The sequence below is a fragment of the Notamacropus eugenii genome, chromosome 3 (assembly GCF_028372415.1).
Source record: "Notamacropus eugenii isolate mMacEug1 chromosome 3, mMacEug1.pri_v2, whole genome shotgun sequence".
Lineage (NCBI taxonomy): Eukaryota > Metazoa > Chordata > Mammalia > Diprotodontia > Macropodidae > Notamacropus > Notamacropus eugenii.
The window spans coordinates 248,445,244-248,470,865 of NC_092874.1; the positions used below are offsets into that span (position 1 = coordinate 248,445,244).

At 38.0% G+C, this 25,622-nt stretch overlaps 1 protein-coding gene across 3 annotated transcripts in view; it reads right to left on the minus strand.

Annotated features, from left to right (window-relative positions):
- The window catches only part of PTPRR (protein tyrosine phosphatase receptor type R), a 348,363-nt gene that overhangs the window by 125,754 nt on the left and 196,987 nt on the right, over positions 1 to 25,622 (minus strand). For all 3 annotated transcript variants that reach the window (XM_072655374.1, XM_072655375.1, XM_072655376.1), the window contains one exon: positions 18,900 to 19,162. In XM_072655374.1, coding sequence (XP_072511475.1) covers positions 18,900 to 19,162 — 263 coding nt within the window. The remainder of the gene's footprint in view (positions 1 to 18,899; positions 19,163 to 25,622) is intronic.

The window sequence follows — 25,622 nt, forward strand, 5'->3', positions numbered from 1 at the left end:
AGGCTGCCTCTTCTGTGTGTGTGTATGTATATGATACACACACACACACATGTATGTAATATATATGTGTGTGTGTGTGTGTGTGTGTGTGTGTGTATCCCAGAGTTAAGTGACTTACCCAGAGGCTGGATTTGAACTCAGATTCTCCTGACTCCAGGGCTGGCACTCTATCCACTGTACCACCTAGCTGCCCCTACTTGTTCCTTTCTTCCACACCTCTAATTATTGTGTGATTTCCTAGCTAATCATGTTGAATAATAAAAATGATCATAGCTGGCATTTGTGTAGCACTTGTGGATTTGTGAAGCATTTCTCCTCTATGTTCTTACTTTTCCCTCGGCTAGGTTGACCTCTTTTTTGAGATGCTAACTACCACTACTACTAGAAATGACAAACGTGTCTGACAGCTCATCTGTCAAAGACCTTGGGGGTGTACTTCACTGACAACAACATCATATTACTCCTTTGTGGAGACAGGGCAGTGTTCCGACTTTTCACAGAATGGAATTCTGGAAAATGACTGTTTCTTCAACTGGGGAGTTATTTAGTTAAACCCTCTAGCATGCAGCTATGTCAGTCTCTTAAAACCAGGTAAGCTTTTGAGGATCAGACTAGCAAGAAGGTGGAGGAAAGATTTTCTTTAAGGCCTTTTTCCTCCTCTCTTTTGTATCTAGAAGTGAAGATAAGTGGTGTCTTCTGCACCTTGAAATGGAGAATAAGGGTACTTGTTTTCAATCTTATTCTCCTATCAAGACTTCATGATTACTCCTGAGGGCTGTAGGATCATTAAAAACAAGCTGATGCTCCAAATAACTGATTTTACACTTGAAATGAGCCTTGTCACCCCTCTATTCCCCTCAAATTATTTCCTTGTGTGTGTCAAAAGTAAGCCATTATTGTCATAAAATAACAAGATTTAAAACTCACTTATGTAAGATAGTATAGAAGAGGCATCAGCAGAGAATCTCAGAGCTGGGAGTGTCCACAGAGGTCCCGGTTCCACCGCTTCCTGATTAAGAGTCTCCCTTATAACGCTGCCCAAAGGTCCTCACTCAATCTTTTCTTGATAGTCTTTAGTGTTAAGGAATCTACAACCTTCTGAAAAAACCTATTCCATTCATTTTCAGATCATTCAAATTGTTGTGAAGCTTTAAAAAATATTGAGCCTAAATATACCTTTTGAAATTTCTACCCAATGGTGGAGCCTTTAAACACTTCTTTAATTCTTCTCTCCTGGTGAACCATCTGTAGATCACTTCAAATGGTATAATCTGCAGCTTTCTCACCACATGGGTAGTTCTCCTGTATACACCCTGGTTTGTTGATTGTATATGGCATACAGAACAGAACATGAATGGTCTCAGGTTACAGTAGAGGACAGCAGGCTTTGCCCTTCCTCACCATGAGCACCATGAGCTTCCAGTAATACAGCATAAGGTTGCTTTAACTTTTTTTGACTACTGTGGAGCAGTGGGCTAGGAGTCAGGAAGACTCCTCTTCATGAGTTCAAATCTGATCTCAGACATTTTCTAACTGTATGATCCTGGGCAAGTCACTCCACTCTGTTTGCCTCAGTTTCTTTATCTGTAAAAATGAGTTGGAGAAGGAAATGGCAAACCACTTTAGTATCTTTGCTAAGAAGACCTCATATGGGATGATAAAGAATCAGATGTGATTCAACAATACCAACCACATTGTTCATTCCTAATGAACTTACAGTCCAGTGAGAGTCTTGTCTTTTTCACATGAGCCTTTGTGTAGCCATGCTTTCTCTGTTCCTGCTCTAAAGTAGCTAAATGGTTCAACCCAAGTATATGTACCTAGGTAGAGCATAGGATAGAGCACCGGGACTGAGTCAGGAGGACCTAGGTTCAAATCCAGTCTCAGACACTTACTAGCTGTGGGACCCTGAGCAAGTCACTTCCCCCTGTTTCCTCATCTGTAAAATGAGCTGAAGAAGGAAAGTGCAAACCACTCTGGTATCTTTGCCAAGAAAACACCACTATACAACAACAAAATAGAACTTTATATTTACCTCTATTAGATTTCCCCTTACTAGATGCAGCCCATCATTCTGACTCGTCAAAATCTTTTTGGATCCTGACTCTGTAACCTTTCCAGCTTTGCGTCATTGGAAAGTTTTCCATTGTTAAATGTTAATTCCTAGAGGAATTCCAAAACTGGAAATAATTATCCAACTAATTCTGATGTTTAAAAGCATGACTTACACTTTTTTTCTACATATGCATAAGATCTATGAGCACCCACTTGGAAAAATGAAAAATTTGGTTATTTTTTAAAATGAGAGTTAACTCGTAGAGTACACAGTTAAGCCTTAAAATTCATAGCATATACCTTGCCTATAAGAATGAGCTTCTTATAGCCTTTCTGCCTTTTGTATATTCTGCTTCCCATCTATCCGTCATCCCACTGCCAGACTAATCTTTTTTTTCACATAAATCTGATCGTGTCAGTCAGTTGCTCAAAGATCTTCATTAATTAGTTTCCTGCTGTCTAACTTAAATTCCAACTGTTTTGTCTAACATTCAAGGCCCTGTTTAACCTGGCACTATCCTATATTTCCAGTTATATCACATATTACTACTTTCTCTGAATTCTGTTCTCTAGGGAGATGGAACCAACTCTTTTTCACACTGAATATAACACCCACTTTTACTCCCATCCTCCCTCTTCCTTTCCTCCTTTCCTACCTCCGTGGTTTATTCATTCTGTTCTTATGGTTCAGAATGTCTGTCCTCTTTGGCCTTTCAATTTCTACACATCCTTTAAATTACCAATAAAATGTCACTTGCTTTCAGAAATCTCCCCTGGTCCCCAGAAACAGCTGTATCAGTAGGAGCCTTCCACCTGGGGTTTCACAGAGCAATTTGTTTTGTATCTTGGGTAGGGGCAACTAAGTGATTCAGTGATTAGAGTACTGGGCCTAGAGTCGGGAAGATCAGAGTTCAAATTTGACCTCAGACACTTACTAGTTGTGTGACTCTGGGCAAGTCACTTTTGCCTCAGTTTCTTCATCTGTAAAATGAGCTGGAGAAGGAAACGGCAAACCCCTCCAATGTCTTTGCCAAGAAAACCCTCCTTGGGGTCATGAAGAGTCATACATGACTGAATAACAATATTACAATGTCAATACCTATGTCTTTTCTGCTTAATAGATGTCCAGATCCACATGGGAGAGATTATTTCTTATATACATTTTTCTTCTTGCTCAGTGCCCTACACATGTGAGGTATTTCATAAATGTTTGTTAAATGAATTCTAATTGTTGGTCTAAAGCATCTTAGCACAAGGGACAGCTAAGTGAATCCCTTTCTGGGATCAGGAGGACCTGAGTTCAAATCTGACCTCAAATACTAACTAGCTGTGTGACCCTGAGCAAGTCATTTAACCTTAAATGCTTCTAAAAAATAAATAAAAGTTAAGAATCTTATTATACATTTTGATATAACTAAATAATATCAGATATGAGAGATTTTTAAAAAATCTGTACAAGGCACAAAGAAAATATTCTACATTATACATGGAGGAGAGGGACATTAGAAGTAGTCATTTAAGAAAAAAACAACATATCCTGAGTCTGACTCATCTAGGGATTAGAGAGAAATAAACCTACTGATGAAACTCTTCTGTACATACAAGATGAATGTAGGGTATGTGTGTGTGTGTGTGTGTGTGTGTGTGTGTTGTGTATATGTGTATATGTATATATGACCTACTGATGAAACCCTTCTGTACAAGATGAAGGTAGGGTGTGCGTGTGTGTGTGTGTGTGTGTTGTGTATATGTGCATATGTATATATGACCTACTGATGAAACCCTTCTGTACATACAAGATGAAGGTAGGGTGTGCGTGTGTGTGTGTGTGTGTTGTGTCTATGTGCATATGTATATATGACCTACTGATGAAACCCTTCTGTACATACAAGATGAAGGTAGGGTGTGCGTGTGTATGTGTGTGTGTTGTATATATGTGTATATGTATATATGACCTACTGATGAAACCCTTCTGTACATACAAGATGAAGGTAGGGTGCGTGTGTGTGTGTGTGTGTGTGTTGTGTATATGTGTATATGTATATATGACCTACTGATGAAACCCTTCTGTACATACAAGATGAATGTAGGATGTGTGTGTGTGTGCACGTTGTGTATATGTGTATATGAACGTATGCACATGTGTACATTGTGTATGTACATTGTGTATGTGTATTTATATATGTATATGTGTGTCTATGTATATGCTTGTATGTTTATGTATATGTGTATGTGAATTTAAGACTCCTTTCCTTCCTTAGGTCATTACTTAGCACTAGTTCTCGCTTACCTATAGGCATGAATACAAACTGCTTTGCTTGGCATTTAAGGTCCTTCACAATAGGATCCCAACCTTATGATGTTTCCAACCTTATTAACTATTATTACTTCCTTTCTAGTACGCTTTGGTCCAACCAGACCTGCTTTCTTGCCTTTCCTCCCACATGCCAGTCCATCTCCTGACTGTAGCCTTTCTACAGGATGTCCCCCATGCCTGAAAGGCTTACTTTTGCATCCCCATTTCCTGAAATACCTGGCATCTTTCAAAAATCAGCTCAAATGCCACCTCTGAAGTGAAATCTTTTCTTACCTCCATGCCCTTCTCCCCTGTGGTGAGCGTCTCCTTTCCAAAACTGCCTTGTATTTATTTTGCATGTATGTAATATATGTATATGTTGTCTTCATCCCTAGAATATATGCTTTTTAAAGACAGAGACTCTTTCATTTTTGTCTTTAGTGCAGTGCCTAAACCACACCAGATATTTAAGAAATGCCTTTTGATTGATATGTAAGCACAGTGCACATGTATATGTTCAGGAAAATGTTCTCTCCCCTTAAGCTTTGGAGAGCAGAAACTGTGAGACTGAGGATCATAGAATTATAGTTTTGGAGCTAGATGGTGTCTTACAGTTCACAGTTTTACAGTGTCTTTGCAGTTTACAGATGAGGAACATAAAGTCCACAGTCTTAATGACTCCCCCAAGGTGTCAGAGAGATGACGATGATGATAGCAAAATTTGTATGATACTTTGAGGTTTGCAAAGTATTTTACTTATGTTAAATCATTTGATCATCAGTGACAATAACAACAACCCTGTGAGGTAGGTGCTACGACTATCTTTATTTTACATATAGGAAAAATGAGGCACAGAAAGGTTCAGTTATTTGCCCAGGGTTACACAGCTGATATGTGTTTTTTACCAGAATTAGAACTCAAATATTCTTAACTCAGTCTTTTGTTCTATCTACTCTGTCACCTAGTGGTAGTCTGCTTGACTCTAGAACTATTACCAAATGATTTATACTCAGGGAATCTTACTCTTTTTTTTTGTGTCATGGATCCCCTTTAGCAATCTGGTAAAATCTTCAGACCACTTCTAAGAACAGTTTTTGTACATGCATAAAACAAAATACATAGAATGATAAAGGAAAACAATTATATTGAAATACAATTATCTATATCTTTATTTCCAAAGAATAAATTCATAGTTAAAAACCCCTGAAATAAAGCAACCAAGCTGCCTAGGTTTCAGATAAATTTCCATTGTGCTTTTGTAATATGTGTTGATAGGATCAACATTTCCCTGACACAGTTTCTTTCCTCCTAAACACAACATAGGGAGATTTTACTTAAAAGAAGATGAAGCTACCTCTCTCCCCCAACCTGACTGACCTACAGGATTGGCTTTGGCTCATTGGACTTAGCTTCTTTGGTCATTCTAGGGCATGCAAAACCCCAGCCATGCTGAATCTAGACTTGGTAGATTTCTGAAGATCGTGTGAGTTACCATGCCCTTCACTACATCCTGCCCTGCTGATCAAATCAATTTCCATATGGAGATAAGGGGAGCTGAGTCCAGAGGAGCGACGTGCCTTATGTCCTTGTTACATATTCTTGTTGTGTTAGGGTAAAGTCACTTTCCTCTTATTAACTGTTCAGTATCTTGGAAGTGCCTCCTTCTTTCCCAACATCCAACCTGAACAAGTAGAGAGATGTCCCTGACAGTTTCAAAAGTTTGCTTAAATTTATGATATTTTAATGCTACCACACACTTGTTAGTAATCATTAATAGATTACCTTTTAATAATTTTCCTCCTTTTTCATGATTCGAGCAAAAAAATGTGTAGACAGACAAAAGACCAAGGGGGGGGGGGATTAATACTTTTCAAAACAAGGGATTCAAAGACAACTCTCTAAGAGCAAATGACAAATAATGAAGATAATTTCATAAATCTACTCATTCAGAATACCATATTCATTGAAGAATAATGGGGTGGATACCCTGGTTTCTAATCCTCAGGGTACCCTGAAAGGAAGGCATGGAAGAGAAATATTGCAGTCTCCTATTTCACAGATCTGTACAATTAAGATAGTAAGAGTCAGAGATGGAATTCGAACCTAGGTCTTCTGTCTGATTTTATTATCAGTGTTCTTTTGATGGTACCACATGGTTTATAGAGAGTAACCTTTCTTTCCAAGGGAGTCAGGAAGGATGAAGGGAGGTCACTTCTCCGCACTATTGACTAAACAATTCTCATAATGCTTGGACCCTTGGGAAAGTCTGTTGCTTTCTTTCCAAGATGACTGTAAATTAATGGGAAAATTGAAATCAAGAACAAAAGGGAAGAAAGAGAAGGGAAGGAAAGAGAAACTAGGGAAGAGTGGTAGGGGATGGAAACAAGATAAAGATAAGAAGAATTCTGGCCTAGATTCATGTAAGCTCTTCTTTTCAAACTAGATTTATTAAAAAATGAGAAGAAGAAAAAGAACAAAATTTCAATACTAGAAGCAGACACATTTAAAATTGGATAGCAATGATCTTATGGGAGTTAAATGTCCTTACATATTTATAAATTTATGGAAACAAAAGAGTGAGTTGACCAAGGGAAATAATGACTACACATGGAGAAATGCTGGAAAACCCTTTAATGCTAGATGATTTATTTCACATAGCCTGCAGTGCTTTTATCATCAATAAAACCATCTGCCTGCGAGATATGGCAGGAGACATAATGCTTCCCCTGCCCAGAGAACACACAGATTATGGATTTTCATAACAAGCCGGGAGATTTCATATCCCACTAGAAAATAACCTAGTAGCTCCTGCACCATTCTAGCCCTATATGTCCACTAGATGGCACTATTCCTACATGCCAGGCAAGGGAGGCAGTCTTTAGACTTGCTTCAGATAACAGCATTCAGATAATGTTAAGTTTCCATCTACATTTAAATTGAGCCCAGAGAATTACAAATTGCTTCTTATAGAAATTGTACTTTTAAAATTTCTATAATATATTAGGAGAATCTTGTAAAATATTTACAACGGAAGCAAGGCTCCAGTTTCAAAATGACTTAATGTAGGTCAAAAACAATTTTATTTTATTTTTTTTAAAGTCACCTACCGTGGTTGGTTCATCTTTCTTTGGGCTGAATTTAACTAGTCCTGCGACAGATGTGCTGTATCATGATATGGGGACCTCTGCTGACGGTGGCACCAATCTTCTTTTAGGAGGCATTCAATGCATACCTTGAAATCCTAGAGACCATCCCTGCATCCCATCAATCCAAATGCAAATAGCTCAGCCCACAGGATGAAGGCTCTTGGTACAAGTGTACAAAATGCTGACTCAGATTGTCACTGGAGGCAGGCAGCCAAGGATGCTCTGGGAATTGGACTCCATACTTGGCCTGAATAAAATCTTTCCAAGGTTTCACAGTTTCACTCAGTTCTTTCAATGGGTTAATTAAGATTTATGATATGTTTATATACTTCCCCAGAAGATATGTGACATTTCATTAAAAAGTGACTGGTTTATATCTAGCATTTTTGCATCTTTTCCCACTCCATGCCTTGTGTTTTTTTTGGGGGGGGATGGGGAAAAGGGTCCAATGTAAGGCATTCCAGGTAAAATAACTTCCTCTACCAATTCAAATGGGCAATTTGAAAAATCTGCAACTTTTAGTCTTAGAGAATTGCCCGGGGACAGTTGACTTGGCATCAGATCACACAGCCAGTGTATGTCAGAATGGGGACGAGAATTCAGGTTACCCCGACTTTCTCTTCTCTGTCCACTACGTTTGACTGCTTCTCTAGCATGTAACAGACATTTAATAAATGGTTACTCGACTTGAATATGTAGATTTTAGAATGAATTGCCAGTACTTCTAGCTACAGATACATCAGGACACTTAAATCTCCCATTAATCTGACTAAAAAAAATAGAATTTGTACAATGCATAATAGCTAACATAATTACTAAAAGTGCTTTAAGCTATAAAGCTTTTTGTGGGTTTTATCTCATTTGATCTTTGTAACAACCTCTGAAGTGGGTCCTATTATTATTATTATTTTACAGATGAGGAAACTGAGCTTAAAAAAGGTTAAGTGATTTGACTGTAGTCAAAAGGCGAATTCAAACATCCTGACTCCAAGTTTATAGCTTTATCCACTCAGAGAAAATAGTAAAATCTTCTTCTCATAAACACACATACAACACTCTCTAGAAATAGATTTATGATGCAAAATCATCCTAATTTTTTAAATGGTCAACATGTTCCCATCAATAACAACATAAAATTTGGCACCTTCTTTTTTTATAAAACTAGAAGAAAGTAGACATGTTGATTGGAATTTAAGGGGGGTAGAGATTGGGAAAGATGCTGAGGGAGGTAGGGCATTTAGATCAGGTTGATACAATTTGAAAGAGACCCTAGAAGTCTTCTCATTTTACAGCTTTTGGAAATTGGACCAGAGATGTTAAGTGATTTCCCTAAGGTCACACAGTGACCTGTGTAAAGGACAAGCGAAATCCAAACCCAGGGCCTTTGGGTCTAAACTTACTGCTCTTTCAAAGTTAAGGACTTGTCCAAGGTCGCTTCCAAATCTCCCAGGGAGCAGCGGATAAAATGTGTAGGATGCTGATGGCAGATGCAACAGCATACTGTTTGTGCTAGAGAAATCAATTCTTGGAAAGGGTTTCAGATATGGTTCAAAAAAAGGCAGTGCTGTAGTCATCACTGCCATTTCCAGCATTAGTCTCTTGTCCTTCAATCATTAAAACTGCAGTCATTAGAGCATCTGCTTTGGTGGAAATTACATCTAGCATTCTAAACACCGATCTATTATTTTATCTATTTCTTTTTTTTAAAAATGCTATTTATTTTTAATTTAGTTTTTGTTTTGTTTTATTTCATCACCTATTTTCTTTTCACTGGGCTGTATTCTCTCTCCCTCCCTCTCTCTCCCTCCTCTCTCTCTCTCTCTCTCTCTCTCTCTCTCTCTCTCTCTCTCTCTCTCTCTCTCTCTCTCTCTCTCTCTCTATTTGGTTTGGTTTTCACTTACCACCACATTTTATGGAGTAGCCTTGCCATTTGTTATTCAACAAATTTTTTAAACCCTGTCTCCAGATTTTTTCTATCCTTTCTCTTAGTGGATTTTTGGCCTTGTAAGAAAAAGAGACCTCTTTCTAGATTTTTTTTCTAACTCTTCAGAATCTTTACCAATGATAGGTATTAAAAATTAAAAAAAAATCTATTGCTACTATCAAACAATTTGAGATACAATACAAATACAGCTTCAGAAAAATCAAAATGATGTTTGCTGTTCATGAGATGGTTGGTTATAATTTCTCTTTCTTCCCCTCTGAGGTCATCCCTTTAAATATTTTATGAAAAGATAGAATAGTAATGTGATAAGGCCTAAAATAATATACCAAATCTTTTTCTTCTTGGAACCTCCACTCCAATGTCCTCTTGCTCCTTCTGCTTTACACCTCACCACCTACTCTCCATAACTCTCCCAAACTCCCCACCCCCACCCCTCCTTTCTGCCCAAATCTGTGAAGCCTATACTATAATGACTGTCTTCCACAAAGAAGCGATCTAGAATTTAAATTGTCTGGTCTGGTCCAGGCCCAAGTGACTTCAGATAGCTTCTTTCTTATAGTTGAAAATTTCTTCTTTTTAGTAGAAGTCTTTTTTATGTTCTTGTAACAAATAATTATGATCAAGTAAAACAAATCCACACACTTTCTGTGTCCAAAAATCTAACTCTAGGCTTCTGGCCCAGATGGCTGCTTGAACAGAAGCAGGCAACCCAGTTCCCACAAATCCATTTTAAAAAAAAAGCTAAAAATAACACCAGACCCAATAGTGATCAAGAAATCCAGTGAGTAGCTATGGTAAGTAAAAAAACAGAATTGGGGGAAATAATTCATATAATGAGTACAATCCTGTAAAAGAAAAATAACTTGGAAGACCTAAGAATTCTGACCAATTCGTTGATCAATTATGTCTCCCAAGGATCAGTGATGAAGTATGTTGCTTACTCTCTGACAGAGAGGTGATGGACCCAAAGTGAAGGACGTACATTTTTGGAAATGAATGACCTTGGGCTAATCACAGGATGTCTCTTGGCCTTACATTTGTCATTTGTAGAATGAAGAAATTAGGTATCCCCTAAGGTTTATTCTGGGGTGTGCTGGGAAATGTTTAGCGATCAGATTCCGGGGGGAGGAGGTTGGGAGGGTTGGGAGGGGGGACACACTTTTAAGTTTAATTTCCAATACTAACATTTTCTCCATCACTTTCTTTTCTTAACAATAAAGAGAATAAATCAAGCTTTGTCAGTTTCTTACACTTACATGCTTACACTGAAATTTAATGATTGGTTTTCTAGTACAATCTAACATCAGCATACCCCAAGTCCATTCGCTGATCCCCAGAATAGGCTTCTTCACCTCAACCATCATCCACTCTTCCCACAGCTGCTCCACTCTCCAAACAAGAGCTCTAGAGAGACAGAACTCCTGTCTTGGGGCTATGTCACTACCCTGCCTCCAAGTACATACTTCACTCTCCCCATTCCCCTTCTACTTCTAGCTCAGAGAACTATTTTCAAATAACACTATCTTTGCTTCTGGTCTTACTGTTTCACTCGTTATCTCGTGACACCCATCCCTGCTCATCCCTCTCTTTCATGTGCCAGCTAAGCGATTGAATCCACTTGAATTCAGTTGAAGGCTGATTAAAGACTGGACCTGGAATCAGGAATATCTAAATTCATCTTTTCCTGTTCAATTGTTTCTGTCAAGTCTGATTCTCCATGACATTTGAGGTTTTCTTAGCCCTGATACTGAAGAGGTTTGCCATTTCCTTCTCCAACTCATTTTGCAGATGAGGAAACTGAGGCAAACAGGGCTTAGTGACTTGCCTTGGTGTCATACAGTTAGACAGTGTCTGAGGATGGATTTGAACTCAGGTCCTCCTAACTCCAGAGCCAGCCATCTATCTACTGCATCACCTAGCTACCCTGTCCGAGTTTATATCTTGCTTCAGACTTCATAACTGTGTCATAACCTCTCTCAACCTCAGGTTTCTCATTTGCAAAATGGGGCTGATAATAACAGCAGCCACCTCACAAGGCTGTTGTAAAGATCCAGTGAGATAATATATATAAAGCGCTTTGCAAATCCATCAAGAGCTATCTAAAGGCTAGCTATTCTTTTATTTAATTTTTAATATTTTAATAATACATATTATTTAATAATTAAATAACAATAATTGATGAATATAATAAAGATATTATTAATGTTATTAATAAAATATATTTAATAATATATAATTTTTATTACTATTGTTTTTTTGATGATGATGATATAAAGCAGGAACTGTCTTACTTTGTATTTGGAATCCTAGCACTTAGTATAGTTCTTGGAACACAGCAAACGGCTAATAAATGCTGTTTTTTTCATTCACTCCAAATCTACAATTCTATCTAGGTGGTCCAGATTTTCATGAAAGTAATTTCTTTCTCTTCTGAAATAAGGAACTATTTTCCCACCTCCATTCATTTGTATGCATTTCATACCTTTTGATTCCCTTATCTATTCCCTCAGCTGGAGTCCCATTCATTTATGCGAATCATGGAGAACTTGCATGTTGTTAATCAGAAAACAATAAACCAATACTATGACTCTCCACTAGGGGGAGCAGGGAACAGATGTCTGCCTTCTAGTAGTCTGGGAGTAAGCCATGTTAAATAGGGACTTTGAACTAATATGCCAGTCTATATGACATTTTCTTGGCAAGGAGTTTTGTTTTGATCCTTCTATTATCCCAGACTCTTTCCCTGGGAAGTCTGGGAAGTTCAGTCTGTTTTTTTTTTATTTTTAAATACCTGAAGCCTACATACTTGCAATGTATACCACAGCTTTCCACCACAACTGGAAAATGAAAAGAAAGTTATCATGTTATGTTATGACATGACCCAGGGAAGGAAAATCAGGGGAGATTTGTTACCTGGAAGCAATAGGAGAAATGATACTTAGTGTTAGCCCTGGATTCAAATTCTGTCTCTTCTGTTTAATACTTTTGTAAAGGGGAAATCATTTGATCTCCCTGGTTTTCATTTTCTTCTTACTTGTAAAATAAGGAATTGAGCTAGATGACCTCAAAGGTCCCTTCCAACTCTAAACCATGATCCTGTTTTTGGTGTCAAGAACCCACAAGAGCATGTAGGGATCAACTGCTACCACCAGGAAACTTGTTGTTTTGTTAATCAGTTGTTAATTCTTCCTCGCAAAAGATCTTGCAAAACAGCTAAGAAATTAATTCAATTAACTAACATAAATTTGTTAAGTACCTCTGATGTGTCAGGCAGGGCACGGTGGAATAGAACTCTGGCCTGGAAGTCAGGAAAAACTGAGTTGAAATCCAGCCTCAGAAACTAAGTAGTTGTGTGACCCTGGGAAATTCATTTAATCTATGTTTGCCTCAGTTTCCTCATCTGTAAAATGAATTGGAAAAGGAAATGTAATTTGTCAAGAAAACCCCAAATAGGGAGTAATGAAAAGTTGGACACAATTGAAATGACTGAACTACAACATATACCAGTCACTGTGCTAAGTGTGGAGGATACAAAAAATGGCAAAAACAGTCCGTCCTTAAGGAACTTACATTATAATAGTGAAGACAACATAGGGATAGGTGCATGTAGGCAGATGGAAAGGAACCTTAGGGAGCAAGGGTGCAACAGCTGGAGATGCTGAGAAAGACCTCCTGTATAACTTAGCACTTGAGCTGAGTCTTCAAGGAAACCAGGGATTCTTGGAGATGGAGGTGAGGATGCAGAGTGTTCTAGCAACAGCGTCAGTCTAGGTAAAGGCACAGAGATGGTAGATGGAATTCCATTCCTGAGAAAGGGCAAGGAGTTTTCCTTGACCAGTAGGGCTTGATCATAGAGTAATTGGAGGGAAGTCATGTGAGAAGACAAACAAGGGCTAGGTTGTGAAGACCTTTAAGTGTCAAACAAAGGACTTTCTTTTTGATGTGTGTTTGTCCTTCGTTGCCAAAGAAGACCATGCCATCAGAGAAGTGATGACATGACTTACACTTGACTTTGTTTTGAGTGAGGGAGGACTGTCCAGGTCACCAGCCTCACTTCTCCTCCAGAGCCATCTGAATCTAGTGACCAGATATTCATCAGGATGACTGGAGATGACTCAGGATGAGGCAATTGGGGTTAAGTGACTTGACCAAGGTCACACAGCTAGTGAGTGTCAAGCGTCTAAGGTGAGATTTGAACTCAGGATCTCCTGACTCCTGCACTGATGCTCTATCCACTGCACCACCTAGCTGTCCATACATTCTTTTTTGATAGTCCATGAAAGAAAGAACCACTGGCTTTTATTATAATGGCCCCCATATTGTCTGCCAGAAATTTTCCCTTAATATCCTTGTTCAGCGTTTGTTTTTAAGATAAAATTTTGAGATACAAGAAAACAATGCAAACATAACCCTTTATTAAGGATTCTCCTGCTCCCTTATAGTTACCTAAAGATCACCTAAACAGAAAGGTGCTAATAAGTACCTTCCATTTTTATAAGCAGCAATGATGATGGTGCAGTTAATAAGAACGGAAGGTAGATAATGGATAGGAGAGAAATCTAGAAGGAAAAAAGGAAAGAATTTGATGACTGACAAATCAACTAGATTGTATAATGGAAACAGATCAGTCCCTGCCTGATTTTGGTGGATTTGTTTTTGAGTCTCTGAAAACAAATTATTCATTTTATGTTTGAAATGTTAATCCATCTACTTCTTTTTTGTTTTTTAGACTGGGCCTTTCTTTCCTAATTAGGCATGGGTACTTTCTAGATGAATTTTCTTTATAACTTCCTGTCTCACCTCTTAGAAATGTGATAAGTTCGCTTGATCAGATAGGAGAGATTTATATAACACAACCATAATTTTTCTGGGAGAATTGACTCCTGATGCCACCATTCTAATTTTATAGGACATTTAAGGAAAGCAAACTTTTGTGCCATCAACAGAGGATAGTTACTTCACTACAGCAACAAGAGAAGCTGAACTGTAAAACTGGATGTTCTAAGATTACGCAAGTAGCAAATGAGTTTTGTGGCTTAATACTCTCAGGGAAGTTTCCTGGACTCTTGGAGATCCTCACGTTCCATAGCATACCTGCTACCATTCACCACTCTATCTCAAGGCCACCATGTTTCTGTTTTTTGGCAGGGGACATGGTGTGTGTTTCTCCTTCGTTGCTGAAGAAGACCATGCCATCAAAGAAATAATGACATGACTTGCACTTGACTTTGTTTTGAGTGAGGAAGGGCTGTGCAGGTCACCAGCCTCACTTCTCCTCCAGAGTCATCTGAATCCAGTGATCAGATACTACTCATCAGGATGACTGGAGATGACCCAGGATGAGGCAATTGGGGTTAAGTGACTTGCCCAAGGTCACACAGCTAGTGAGTGTCAAGGTCTGAGGTGAGATTTGAACTCAGGTCCTCCTGACTCCTGTACTGGTGCTCTATCCACTGCACCACCTAGCTGCCCCCGGGGTACATGGTAATGAAAGTTGAATAGTAAGGGAGAATTGATATAGTAAGGCATTTCTTTGCATTTATCTTCTTTATTCATTGAGAACCAAACCAAGGTTCACTCATAATGCCATTCATTCACTCATTCATTCTTTTTTTGGCATGTCACTATGCCAATGTATTACAAAGATGAAATAAGACATCATCCTTGCTGTCTCCACACACAAACATTAATTTTAATTATGAAATGGACTTGGGGTGGGGAACCTATGACCTCAAGGCCACATGTGGACCTCTAAAGTGTGGCCCTTTTTAGTTTAGATTCCGAGGGCTGTACTCGAGGGCCTAGAGGGCTACATATGACCTCCAGGCCACAGGATCCCCACCCCTGAAATGGATCTCTAACACTATGATATTTGAAACTTACAAATAAAATAAACTAGAATAACAAGAAGTACAAAACTAATAGATCGTAAAAGGCTGTGTGGTGTAATGATTAGGGCCAACTTAGTAATCAAGAAGACCTATGTTCCACTTCTGTCCCTGACACAATGCCCTAGACAACTCTCAAAGATGGTAAGTGACAGATGAATTGTTGATCTACTTTGCTTGAGTGAGTTTATACCCAGGGACTTCCCTAAATCATTGAAGCCACAAGCCTGTACTCCCTCCCCTCCTCAACCTGCTATTTATACAGTGATTTCAGAAAGCATTTTATGCATATTAGATCCTTCAAACAAAGTAGGTGCTATTATTATCCATATTGTGTAGATGAGTAAACTGGGGCCCTGAGAGGGTAAACAGCTTGCCTACTATCATATGATTAATAAATATAAATGAATGAATGGAGAGAGAGAGAGAAGGAGAGAGAGAGGGGGAGGGAGAGAGGGAGGGAGGGAGAGAGAGAGAGAGAGAGAGAGAGAGAGAGAGAGAGAGAGAGAGAGAGAGAGAGAGAGAGAGAGAGAGAGAAATCTGAGGCAGGATTCAAACCCAGGTCCAAATCCAGCTCTTGGTGCCTTACATCACATTGTCTTCTTTCCCTTTGCCTCCTTTTTTAGGCAAACAAACAGTATATTACTAGACATGGTGGTTAGGTTATTGAAGGACTAGAACGGACCTCAGAGATCACTTGGTGTAATTCATTTTACAGATTAGAAAATTGAGATTCATAGAGGCTAAGTGGTTTCCAAAGGTCATATAGTTAAGAAGAGGCACAGCAGAGACTAGAACCCAGATCTCGACTCTCAATAATGGTGACAGAGACAGTTCTAGCTTCTCTATCAGGCAGATGAATAAAGAGAAGTTGAAAGCATTCAAATGAAGAGTGGCAGAGGAGATCCTCAATGAAAGAGTATAGTAATCAACAAGAATTTAATCATAGCTATGTGACCCTGGGCAAATCACTTAACCTCTGTCTCCTTTTCCCCATCTGTAAAATGGGGGTAATAAAAGCACCCACCTCCCAGTTATTGCAAGGATAAAATGAGATATCAATTGTAAAGTGCTTTGTAAACTTTAAAGTGCTATAAAAATGCTACCTATTATTACAATTTCTGTAGTTCAGATGTTTCAGTCATGTTTGACCCTTCCTGATCCCATGTGGAGTTTTCTTGGCAAAGATACCGAAGTGATTTGCCATTTCCTTCTCCAGTAGATCTATCTTGTTAGGCAATAAGTAGTTACGTGACTTGTCCAAGGTCACACAGCTAGTAGGTGTCTGAGGCTGGATTTGAACTCAGATCTTCCTGACCCAGTCTCCCATCCACTGAGTCATAGGCTGGCTCTGCTATTATGACAGAAGGCTGATTTTTCTTTTTCCTTTTACATTGTGCTTCCTGACTAATGGTAATGTTGGTAGACCAAAACAAGATTCTGGATGACCAAATTTATCTTCTGTCTTTCTCAAAGTCCTAAACCACATTTTCTGGATGTGTGCTTACATATCATATAATTTGACAAAGTGTTTGAGTAAGTGCTATTTATGCAGTGGGGATTGGAGGAGATACAAATGAAGCTTAGTTTCTGCACTGAACATCTGTTCTATGAATTTTGTACTTGATCTCAAAACCTAAGACAAAGAGAACAATACTGGGAAAATGGAGATCTGGGAAAAACAAGCTAGAAAAATTATATAATCATTGAGTTGAAAGGGACCTCAGAGATTACCTCATGCAATCTCTGAACTGGGGATCCCTGCTGTGGCATCCCCAGCAAGTGACTCTCTACCTTCTTTCTGAGTTCTTTCAGTGATGGGAAGCTCACTATTTCCTACAGCAGCTTATCTAATTTTTTAATAGTTCTGATTGTTTTCACAGCTCACTTAGTCACTCACTAAGCATTTATTAAGTGTGTACTATGTGCCAGCTATAAGGCTAGGTACTGGGAATTCAAAGAAGGGTAAAGAGCAGTTCCTGTTCTCAAGGAGCTCATATTTTTATGGAGGAGATGACTTGTAGATAACTCTACAATTTAAGTTATATATACAGTATAAAGGAAAAAGTTCTTTCTTTATATACCCTTTGATGAATTCATCCTTATCCTGCACTGGAATCTGTTTCTTTCTACCTTAGACCATTTGTTATAGATTTGCCCTGTGGAGAATGTCTTCTCCCTCTTCATTATGATAGCTATTCATGTATTTGAGGAAAGCAAGCATGCCCTGATTCTCTATCCCTCTGATTATTAACCCTTCTCTGTTCTAAATGTCCCTAGTTCCTTCAATAGAAAACTCTACTTTTGGGAGCTCCAACTAACCCCCGTGTACCTGACTTTATACAGGATATATTTTTAGATTAAATTATTTTCCCTAAATTTAATGATGAATTAAACACCATGAAGTGGCCATTCTATTTATTGGAATCCTACAAGAACTCCTTTGTGTAAAGGGAAGGATTTTACCTTACGTTATTAAAGACTGTGTCAGTCAAATTCTACCAGGCTAGAAAGGTTTTAAGGACAAGCGAGATGACTGGGTTATAATGTCAGGTTCAGGCACGCTGGGGTGGTCACTACCCTGTATCTGGTACACTGAGCCATTCTCAGCCAAGAGGTTTAAATGAAGATTCATTTTTACTAAAATCATTCCAGTACCCTTAGGTAGAAGCAATTCACAAGGTGATTTAAAAGTAGTTCAGAGAATCCAATACAGCCTGGCAGTACAAAGATCAAAAAAGCCGTCAGGAGCTCTTCATCAAAATCTCAAAAACCCCTTTTATGCTCCTCGTGCTCAAATGGCCCACCACTAGGACATAGATCCGTCCATCTTGGGGCAAGATCAACCTCATGGACCCTAGGTCTGCACCACAACGTTCTTGTAACCATCCCATTTAGTATTGTGGGAATAGGACGGAGGGCTGGCTAACTCACATCTCCCCAGCTTGTGACCCACAACAGCAAAAGTCCAAGATATTCATCACCACAAGACTGACCACCAGGTGTCAAATTTTGGTGATGGTGAATGGGTTGGGGCCCCAACAACTCTTGCCACCTTCTACCGAGACATAGATTACAATCTACTTCATTGGAGAAACTAGACAATGTGATTATTGGAATTCACTATGAAGAGTCAAATCATGGTATAACTTTATTAATAATTTGTGATGACAAACGAGCCAATAAAAACATCAGTATTCTCAGAGACCATGTTGTTCATTCATACTGCAAAGGAGACAAAAAATGAAACATGGTAACATTCTAATGTCTACCCTATGTGTGATATCAGAAAGAGCTAATCTTCTCTTGATCAGACCAGAGATCAGTATCCATGATGTTTGCAGCTTTGATAATTCAGCAGAATCACATGTGATGAAACAACTCAATGAGCCCAGTCTGTAAGACCTGCCTCTCTGGGGACAATGACTATTATTTCTGAATCCCTTGCTACTGATACAGACATTCCCAGGTGAAATAGACTATATCCATTAATCATGTCCAACTCATCAGCACCTGCGGGATTCATGTTGTAACTAATTTTGAAAGTAGATTCAGAAGCATTTCCTTACCTCTCCTGAAGTCCCACAGGCTTCATTTTGAAAGGTGATGGACTGACAGAAATAGCAGGTTTGATCTCAGGAGTGCATCGGCCTTGGGGATCCACTATGACGTTCACCACTTTAGGGGTGTGCTCAGCCTGGACCATACTGTTGACCGTCTTTGTGTCCGATTGGGTGGCCTGTAATGGGATGGGGGATAGGTGGATCTCTTGGTTTTTCTCCTTGTCTTGTCTCAGGGAAAGCTGAATTTTTTCTTTTAATCTGTAAAGAACCTGTAAAGAGCAAAAAAAGCAAATAGCAGTTGTTCTATGAAAGAAAATCATAGGAATAGAAAAAAAAATCTTCATCATTTCTCTGACCTACTCTGCATCAAAAAATAAAGAAAAATGAGATTCATTTGTTTAAATGAAGAAAAGTTTTTTGCATTGTTTTCTCAATTGCTAGTATGAATTTTTCCCAAAACAATATTTGTAATATTATTTACTGTACAAAATGTTAATTAAAATCCAAAAGAACTTGTTTTGGAAAAAAAGGATATCTGGAATTAAACTGAGCTTATTTTTAGAATATCAGTATATTTCACTATTTTTTAATTGGTAAAAGAGAAACAAGGAAGAAAATTCCCACAAAATGTATGGAGGAAGTGTATCTCATATGAGAGTGATGAGAAACGACATAATGTAATGGAAAGATCCCTGGCTTTGGGGAGATTGGACTTGGTTTTAAATGTCTGTGGCGCTTCTTCATTTTTTGAATAACCGTGGGCTTGTCACTTTCCTTTTCCTTTAGGTTCTTCATCTAAAAAATGAGAGGGTTGGACTGCATGATCTCTAAGGAGTTTTTAAAAATTATATCTTAGGCAAAAATAGCAAATGAGTAAATTCTTTAAAATATTTTTAAACAATTTTTTCTGCACCTGTGATTTCACTGGTCTAGGAAATTTGAAAAATGAAAAGTCCTTCTCCCATCATGGCTCATCAGGTTCTCTGTATCTCACTTTAGTCCCTGCCTGAAGTCCTTTGTATCTGCTACGCACACATCACAGTTCTTTGCATAAATATTGACTGACAGACAAATTGGTATTGATGAGAACATCAACAAATAAATGGATGATGACTGAACAAACTTTGCTTGGACTATTGAGTTTTTAAGATGGAAAAGCATATACCTCTAAATGAAAAATATGGTTGTAACCATAGCTTCCTGGTCAAATATTAAAAGATGAGAAAATGGAGGAAGCAACCTTTCCCAAGTCAAAAGACAATTTTCTGCTACAATAATCTTCAAATGCTTAGGATTTTTGTTTTTAAATTACAGAACTAAAAACATTAAAGATGAAAACACTCAAGCTGAATAGGACCCAAGGAGTGGAATTTTAAAATACTGATTGCCTTCATCTTCCAATAACCCACTCAAAGTGCTTTGTCCCTACTCCACAATATGAGTTGGATGATTCATCAGCAGGAGACTTATTCAAGCTGACTGAAAAACTAAATATTCCTACAACTTTTATTAAAATAGGCCAGAATGTTTTTCGAAGCAAACAAGCCATTTTCCTAAGTAACAAAACACATACTTTTATTCAACAATGATTCAAGTCAACAAACATTTATTAAGCTTACTATGCATAAAGTACTGTCCTAGAAATGTAAAGTAAACAGGATTCGAGCCCTACTCTCAAAGAACTTTTAACATACTAGAGGAGAAAGCTATATAAACAACTAGTTATGCTATAAAAAAACCTCCATAAAACCCTAGTCCAACACTTCATCATTAAGTGAAGGTGACCCTGAGTTCTCAAAGACCATGCCTGTGGAGTACAGGCTTTAGCAGGTTCTACCATCCATTTAAGATGATTCCAGTAACAGACTCAATTTTCTCCCTAATACTGACAGAAAATAAGGAAGGATCTCAATACATTGAATGAATCCCCTAGGGAAACTTTCTGGGAGAACGTGGATGAGAGTCTTACAGTATGGGAAGACATTGATGCATCAAGACCTGTATCATTGGAGGAGCCATCAAAATCAATGACATCCCAAATGCATTTGAGTATTTTGAATACAATAGAATACAGTAATTGAAAAGGAGTAGTCCAGGCAAATTGCTATGATCTTCAAATTGGAAAGTAGGAGGATATTAAAGAAGGTAATTTGTTAAAGTGGTAGCACATGTTATAGGCTCTGAAGGGAGGTCTATTACTGATGTCCTTCTTTCTCATTCAAACTTTCCTAGACCACTTTGTCTAGATTACCCTTTTCCAGCCCACCACAGTCTACCTTGTGTCATGCTTATCTGTGTATAGATTGTATCTGCCAGTAGAATGTAAGCTCCTTAAGAGCAGATAGCATCATTTTTAGTCATTATTTCTTCATTAACTAGCATAATGCCTTGCACGGAAAAGACAATAAATGTCTAATTAATGACACAGTGGCCAAGGGGCCATGGGTGGGGGTGATATTAACAAAGGTATAGAGATGGCAGGAGACAAGACAAGAGTGTGGTAGAAAATAAAGAGGATAAATTGAAGCTGAAGCTGAAAGAGATGTTGGAGCCATAATATAGAAATCTGAATGGAAGAGTTGAGTGTGTTCTTTATTCAAGAACAGGGTGGCCCTAAAGGTTTTTGAGTAGGAGAGTTGCACGAACAGAACTGTGAATTAGGACAATTGTTTGGGTACTATGTGAAGGATGGGTTGGAAAAGGAATGGACTGGAGGCAGAAAGTCCTGTTAGGGGGTGATTGTAATGGTCTAAGTGAAAAGAAAAGATAACCTAAAGTAGAGTAATTACAAGAGGGAATAGAAAGGTGACAGATATGGATTATGTTATTGAGGAGGCATAAAAGACCTCTATGGTGGGGAATTAGGAAGGGCCAAACTGGAGTCCTAAATCTAACACTTGCTTGCTCTGTGATCTTAGGCAAATCATTTAAACTCTATAGGTCCTTCTTGGGATGTTGGATTAGATGATCTCCAGGTCCCTTCTAAGGGCTGCTAGGTGGATCAAGTACTAACCCTAGAGTCAGGGGCACCTGAATTCAGGCTGGTGTCAGGAAGACTCATTTTCCTGATTTCAAATCTGGCCTGACATTTACTCGCTATGTGACCCTGGGCAAGTCACTTCACTGTTTGCCTCAGTTTCTCATCTGAATTGAGCTGGAGAAGGAAATGGCAAACCACTATAGTGTCTGAGACAAGAAAACCCCCAATGGGATCACAGAGGGTCAGATATAACTGACAATGAATCAACAACAACAATATTTAGCTATTGTGTTCTGTGAGTTTAGGAGTCTGTAACTGGATCTGTTAACTGATTGGAAGTGACTAGTAAGGTAGAGAGAATAGTCAAAGCTGATTCAAAGGTTAAGAGTTCTCATCAATGGGAAGATGGAAATGTGCTAAAATAAGGAAAAGGGAAATTAGGGAGATGAGCAGGTCTTGGGGTAAGATGAATTCAGTTTTGGACATATTGAGTTTGACAATTGGATATCCCCTCTGGGGTTGCCTACTACTTAATTGGAAATAAGGGACTATAACTCTATGTAGAAGGTGAATGGGGAAATACAGATTCGAGAAACTTCCATGTAGAGATAATAGATGAATGTGCAAAGAAGTACATGAAGGATCTATGCTTTCATCAGCAAAGGGAACTCCTGTCATGGGTTCTCCCTCCACCAACATAAACAGACGTTAGTCTATGATTTAAGTCCTAGAGAATCATTAGTGACATAAAGAGATTAAATTACTATGGCTGGTAAGTGACATAGGAAGGATTTTCACCTATTGCATGGTAGAATGGGTAGAGTACTAGACTTAGAGTCAAGGAGACATGAGTTCAAATCTAGTATCAGATACTTGTTGGCTGTTTTTTTTTTTTTTTTTACCAGGGGCAGGTCACACAAACTCTGCCTCAGTTTCCTCATTTGAAAGATGGAGTTGGACTTGATGAACTCTAAGGTCCTTTCATCTCTACATGTACAGCCTATGATCCTTCCTCCGCTGTTTTTCCTATTTCTAACCTCCAAACCCTATACAGAGGTGGTAATTAGTAATCATGATTACATTGCAGATTTTGCAAGTTCAGGTCTATAATTAGATTTGCCTAGATCTTTTTCTACTAGAGTAATTATGTATTTTATCAAAGAAAAAATATGGGAGTTGAGGAATAACAATCTTGACTCAATTGTATTACATAGTTCATGTCATGCATATATACATATATTATTTTTTTATAAAAATATAGGTACCCCAAATCCTTTTCAGCTAGCTTGCAAACAAGACTGAAGAAAGAAACTTTGTGGTGTGGAACCTGTATAAGATTGTATGTCATCTTGGCGGGGAGGGGAAGAAAATTTAGAACATATGGAAGTGATTGTTGAAAACTGAAAACAAATTAATAAAAAAAAGAGAAACTTTGCCCCATATTTTGCAATCAGTAATCTACTCATTTTATTAGAGGCCAGAGGTTAATTCTCCAATCGCTCTTCTTTGACATGTGCACTCAAGTCATTTCAAAAGCAAATAACTTCCATTGTGAAATAACTGAACAGGAAAACTTGGAAAATGAATAAAGATGTGTATGAGTTACCCTTTAATAAATAACCAGATAAATGCTCCAACAATCATTACATCAATAAACTCATGGAATCCCTTCAAGAGGTTTGACCCAAAATAGAATAATTCATTCGATAGAATTTTGCCCTCTTCTTTCCTCAACCCTTCTGAAGTCATTTTATAGGGAAGGAAACCAAGTCTAAAAGAGAAAAAGTAGAGGATAGGGGAAATACTTCTTAAGTAAAAATACACAAATGTTGTCTTAATTTTCCAAAAACAGGATGATGATGGTGTCTCCAAATTAATGAATTACTGGCCAGGAAGCTTAATTTAGATTTATGGCAAAATTCCAAAGCAGATTAAAATGAGATGATTTACAAATACTTAGGAAGGGCAATGGTGATGACTGAAAACCAGCTTGGGTTGATACAGAATGCATCATAAAAGACGAATCATAGTAACATTTCCTTTCTTCTTTTAAACAGTTAATAAGTTGGTAAATTGGGGGTATACCTTTGAAATTGCCTACCTAGATTTCAGTGAAATCACTAGTCAGAGTTTCTTGTGGCCAATATTAAAGACAAGTGAGCTAGAGAGAGGATAACATAATTGGATCGATTTAGGATGGTTGGATGTCCAAACCCAAGGAGCACTCAATAATAAATCAACGTCAACATAGAAAGAGTGCTATAATAGAGTGTTTCAGAGATTTGTCCTTCATCACATCCTGTTCAAAAATTCTATCCATAATTTTGATGAAAGATGGGTATAAAATATGACTGACAAAAAGCTGAAGAATATAGTTAGTATACTGTAGGACACTATGAGAACCTCAGTATGCTAGAACAAAGGACAAATTCTAACAAGATTAAATTTAATAAGGATAAATGTAACGTCCTAGACTTAAATTTTCCAAAAAATAAAATCATCTCTGCAAGTAAATGAGTTGGGTAAATGTGAGGACATATGGGATATATAGGAGATCAGGGATAATAGTTTATATCAACAAGATCTTGGTGTTTTCTTTCATGGACTATGCTCAATGTAAATAAACAGTGTAACAGCAACCAAAAATAGTGGTGTAATTTCAGGTAATATTTAATGAAAACATAATGTTCAGGAGAAGGCATAGGAGAGTCCTAATATATACTGCTGTGGTCGTAACATATTACATTTTGGGCTCCTTATTTTAGAAAGCACAATGAGAAACTGAATCAAGTATAAAGGAGGTACCTGGATGATAATATCATGATTAGTCAAAATAATTGGAGAGATTTAATTTAGTGAAGACTTAGCAAGGATATGATAGCTGTTTTTAGTTAATTAAAAGACTATGAGAGAGAGATAAGAATTGTTCTATTTTACCCTAGAAAATCAACAATGGAAAAGTGACAAGTGAAAGAGATATGTGGTGTAATATAAATTTCATTAGGGCAAGGGTTGTTTTATTTCTGTCCTTATATTTCTAGCACATATGATAGGACCTCATACATTTCTTGTGGTTGTTCATTGAGTCATATCCAACTCTTTATGACTCCTGGACTACAGTTTGCCAGGCCCTTCTGTTTTCCACCATCTCCTGAAGTCTTTCCAAGTTCAGATTTATTGCTTCCATGATACTATCTATGCATCTCATGCTCTACTGTCCCCTTCTCTTTTTGCCTTCAGTTGTTACCAACATCAGGGCCTTTTCCACTGAGTTCTTTCTTCACATTATGTGATCAAAGTATTTAAGCTTCAACTTCAGTATTTGTCCTTCTAATGAATTTGTTGTGGTGGTGGTTGTTCAGTTGTTTTAGTCATGTCTAACTCTTTGTGACCCCATTTGGAGTTTTTTAGGCAAAGATACTGGAGTGGTTTGCCATTTCCAGCTATTTTTACAGACGAGGAAAATGAGGCAAATAGGGCTAAGTGACTTAAGATAGCTAGTTAGTGTCTGAGGTCAAATTTGAGCTCAGATCTTCCTGATTCTAGTCCTGGTGCTTTATCTACTGTACCACCTACCTACTTCCTACTTCCAATGAATACTCAGAGTTAATTTCTTGAAGTATTGGTTAATTTGGTCTCCTTGTTGTCCAAGGAACTCTTCTCCAGCATCACAGTTTGAAAGTGTTGATTCCGCTACAACTTTCCTTATAGTTCAACTCTTACAGTTATCTGTTACTACTGGAAAACCA